At 38.7% G+C, this 4409-nt stretch overlaps 1 protein-coding gene across 2 annotated transcripts in view; it reads left to right on the top strand.

The window, feature by feature from the left end:
• Positions 1 to 2099, top strand: part of LOC116392587 (leucine-rich repeat-containing protein 15-like) — a 4142-nt gene extending 2043 nt beyond the window's left edge. Inside the window, exons 2-3 of one of the 2 annotated variants that reach the window (XR_004213339.1) lie at positions 1 to 614; positions 839 to 2099. The exon at positions 1 to 614 is cut by the window's left edge and continues 1785 nt beyond it. Coding sequence is in view for 1 of the 2 variants with exons in the window: in XM_031864215.1 (XP_031720075.1) it covers positions 1 to 522 (522 nt within the window). In the remaining variant the exon portion in view is untranslated. The other variant, XM_031864215.1, reaches the window with a different exon arrangement.
• The last annotated feature ends 2310 nt before the right edge of the window (positions 2100 to 4409 follow it).

The following is a 4409-nucleotide window of genomic DNA, read 5'->3' as shown; positions in this document are numbered from 1 at the left end:
ACACCTTCAACAACTACACCCACAACCACGATGACCACAACTACACCTTTAACAACTAAGCCCACAACCACTATGACCACAACTACACCTTCAACAACCATACCCACAACTACTAGAACCACAACAACACCTTCAACAACTATGCCCACAACCACCGCCCTCACGACAACCCAACCAACCACCACCCAAACAACGACCTCTCCTCCAAAAACCACTCCAGAGATCTTCACCTGTCCTATGGAGCCGGTCACTCAAGAGCCATCGCCTTCCTTCACATATCTATACAGAAAGAAAGTTCAGGGGTGCAAATCTCAGATGATGATCTATACTGCCCTGCTGCTGGTGATGATTATTTGCACACTGGCCCTGGCTAAGTTCACCCTGTCTCTTTACCGCCTGCTGCAGCGCAGGGAGAAAACAAACCACGGGGTCAAACTCACCCATTACTCGCACAGGAGAGAGATCATCTTGAGGCCTCTACAAGAGGCAGAGACCGTAAGACTTTTAACAACAGAACTTTAGAGAAAGCTCACTTCTTTGTTGCCAATGAGCACATTAGCAGCCATACGACTTGCCGAAGCGTCCTTGAGTGAGATGTTGAACCCAATATTAAAGTAAGCTATACATTCCTAATAATATATTTTTGCTGATTGCATTCTTTAGCAGGTTGTACATATCATGTGGCAATTTCACATCTGGAATTTTTTCTGCTGTAAAGTATTTCTGAAAAAAATATATATATATTTGTTAGCATATTAATGTGTCATATGCATAATACCTTGTACAACTATTAATCTATTAATGGAAATCTGTTTGTCTTGTTATGACTGAAATCCAGGCACAACAAACACCATCTTGCAGCAGGGGGAGACAGAGATCCACAAAACTTCAAATTATCATTCACAAAAGACAAGAGGAGTTTTGGAAACTATCCAACGCAATCTAGAATTGGTGAACACGTGTCTGCAATTTAGATGACATCCTAGTAGATTAAATAAAACGTATGGGCTTGTTTCTTCTGCTCAAGTTAAGTATTACAGCTTTATTTTTTCTTCATCACTGGTATTCTATAAAAGGTGCAAACTTATGATGTTACTTAACAAAAACGGAAATGATTGCACTCTTCTCAAAAGGTCAAAATGGATATTTACTGCTAAACGAATAAATCCCACAGGCCAATTCATAAAGAACACTGAGCATCGGTCTGGGACTGGGATTTATGTTTAATAGGGTGGTCTGTCTGAAAACAGTAGGCCAGATTCATTAACCCAGTCTGTGTGAAGATATGTGTGAGTTTGTGCGTGAGAGATAATAACATAATCAAAAACTAAAACTTATCTTAATAGAAACTGTTCACCTGCTGTTTTGTGCCTTTAAAAGATGGTATAGCAGAATAATGACTATGACAATGAACAGTAACTATGAAGGGTCAGCTTTCATTTCAGGATTTCTACATATATGTTCAATAAACATTTTTCAAAAGCCCTTTTTATATAAACTAAAAGATACTTAAAAGGTTTAAGGGGCTATGAGTCCCTACAATGTCCAAACCCCAGACAGCCTTAAAACTCAAAGTCAACACTTAAACCTAGTTACTGAATAAAGTCCAAACAATGGAAAACCACATCACTCTACATTATATGACCGAATAACTACAAACACTGCAAATTGAAGTTAGTTCAAAATGCCAACTTTTCTAAGATCTCTATTAGCAATTTAGTTAATCTATAACTATTATTTTCAGTAATATTGTTATATATTGGTATTAAAATAAATTAAACACCTTTCCTTTCTTTTATTATAGTATATTATCCTCTTGATTCTATTGTATTGTTGTCTGATTTGTATTTTTGCTTCTGTGTGGAGTTTGCATGTTCTCTCCGTGGCAGCGTGGGTTCTCTTGCTTCCCTCCGCAGTCTATAGACATGCCAACAAGCAACTTAGGGTAATTGATGACTCTAAATTGCCCGTAGGTGGGTTAGGGTCACTATGCGTAAGCCCTGCAATAGTCTGTCAACCTGTCCAGGGTGTACTCTGCCTTCGCCCAATGTCAGCTGGGATTTGCTATATGTGTGTTTGCCTACAGAACCATTAATAAACTGCCATGTTTTAATCTTCTGTGGACATTTAGTTTCTCTTTCTCAGATGTGCCTTTTACTCATTTTTGTTTCCTAACTTCTTTGTGCAAAGAAGAAACTCAGCGCAGATATGAATCTCTTCCACTAGAGGGCATTTCTGAATTGGATAAAAAACAGCAACTTTCAAAGATGAAGCCAACAGAAAAATATTCATTTAACAGTTTCACTCCTTAAAATGCTCCCAGTGGTGTTTCTGCCCTCGGTGAAACTGTTGTACTGCATTACAGAGTGGGTTTCAGTTGAAATCAAGTGATACAGACAACAGAATCTAGTTTCAAGTCAAATAAAATATGTTCATATTTAATCAGATGGGATCCAATCTGAGACTACTCCAGACACTGCAATTTACACAAATCCCTTTAGAGGAGTCGTTTGTGACGGAAAAATGTAGGAAGTTGTGCCAGACAGCATGGCTTGTGAATGAAGAGACTTAATGAGAGTAACATAACTTTGCTTTATCAGATTTACCTCGAGGCTATATGGAGAAACACACACACACACACACACACACACACACACACACACACACACACACACACACACACACACACACACACACACAGCAGAGTGGGATAACTCAATTACATCAGATAAGGGTGTTCTGATGCCAGTGGAGAATTATGAATAGGCAGAATAGGCAGATATCAGAAAGGACAGAATGAAAACCAAAATGATTTGTTAATCATATGACAAGTCTTGACCAAGAGATGTCTTGCACAGATAAACACCAACATACTACATAACTCAACGGAAGAGTTGTGTTGCTAAATATTTCATTCGGCTCTGAATTGCAGCTGAGTGTTATGCTGCACGGTTAGCTATTGTTAAGTCCTCTCCTAGATGTTGCATCGCAAAGCTATTCTCGTCTTCAAATGAAGAAAGCAGTCTGATGTCTTCATCATTTATCCAGATTTGAGTGACTGCTGTGCTTTTGCTCTACACTTGCTTCCCTGTATCTCTTTGAGAACACATAAAAGAGATGCATTTCCGGGCTTTTGTGATTGTCAGAAAGGGCAAAAATTGGAGTTGAAATCCTTTTGTTCGATTACACTGAACTTATGCGCAAACCTTTATCTATTTTTCTATTTGTTGGCTAAAAGAAGTCAAACTTAAATGAGCTTTGACATGAAGGTTAAATGAGCATAACTTCCTTCTGCTCTAAAGAAAAATGCTTGGTCTGCAAAGCAGTGGTTTCTATAAATAACTACACAAGAGGGTCCCAAGACAATATAAATGAGCTGTCACAAGAAGATTAAGGTAATAATTATGGAAAATAATATATTTCTGATACACAATTCTTTTCTATTTTCTTTTCTGGATACTTTCAGCTCTTTGGTGCCTCAAATGAAACAATATGACCAGGAAAACTGTCTCTTTGGTTGAACTGCTTACAATTCATCTCCACACGGAGGAAGAACCTGTGATGAGGGGTCATAAGTAGACATTGATTTATTTGATGGATTCATGAGCCAATAAGTCTGGGATCCACTGATGTACAGCATCCTTACTGTACTTGGGATATCTGGCATGTGTCATCAGATGTTTTGGTACTGTATCTCTAACAACTCTCCTGCATGAGTGTAAAAACCACCACTATATGAAGCTTTGGGAAAAGTTTTTAACTGAGGATCTTTTCTTTCTCGTTCTGCCTTTATTCCACTATGAGTGCATTTTTGCTATTTTCTCCCATTCTAATCTTTGTCCGTCACTTTGTCAAAGTCCCAACATTAACACATCTGACACCATCATATCTGACCAATCGTCATCTTTTTTCTCCTCAAGCCAATCAGTCCCTGGAAGCTCTTTTTTCAGACCTACTATGGTGCAACCCATCACCATCTTAACCTCCAGGGTGTTCAAGGAGATTTAACTGAGAGTTTCCATCAACCACCCGCTGCTACCAGAAACTCGTCTCCAGGGGATCTTGTCCTATCTCTTCTCTTGGCATGGGCCTATAGGCTTAGTGAATTCTAAACACCAAATTCTCTCTCTGTTGCTAACCTCAATAAATGTAATTACACTTTGAACTGGCTTTGGTGTACTGGCAGCTTCAGTAATTCTTTCAAAACTATGTATCAGATTTCCCGGTGAATCCATCGAAATGTCCTACTTTACTTCTAGAAACTTCGAAAACAACCATTCATTTCCTCGGGTCAAGAAACATCCAAATGTGAACCGCCTCTCTCCACTCACTTCTGATGCTCATAATGACACAAAATATGACTTATTATTTCCCTAAACCTCACAGTGCATAAGGAATGCCATTTTGCA

The sequence above is a fragment of the Anarrhichthys ocellatus genome, unplaced genomic scaffold (genome assembly GCF_004355925.1).
Source record: "Anarrhichthys ocellatus isolate YVR2014 unplaced genomic scaffold, GSC_Weel_1.0 scaffold30, whole genome shotgun sequence".
Lineage (NCBI taxonomy): Eukaryota > Metazoa > Chordata > Actinopteri > Perciformes > Anarhichadidae > Anarrhichthys > Anarrhichthys ocellatus.
The sequence above is the reverse complement of the archived record's forward strand: the minus strand, read 5'-3'. Positions and strand labels throughout refer to the sequence as shown.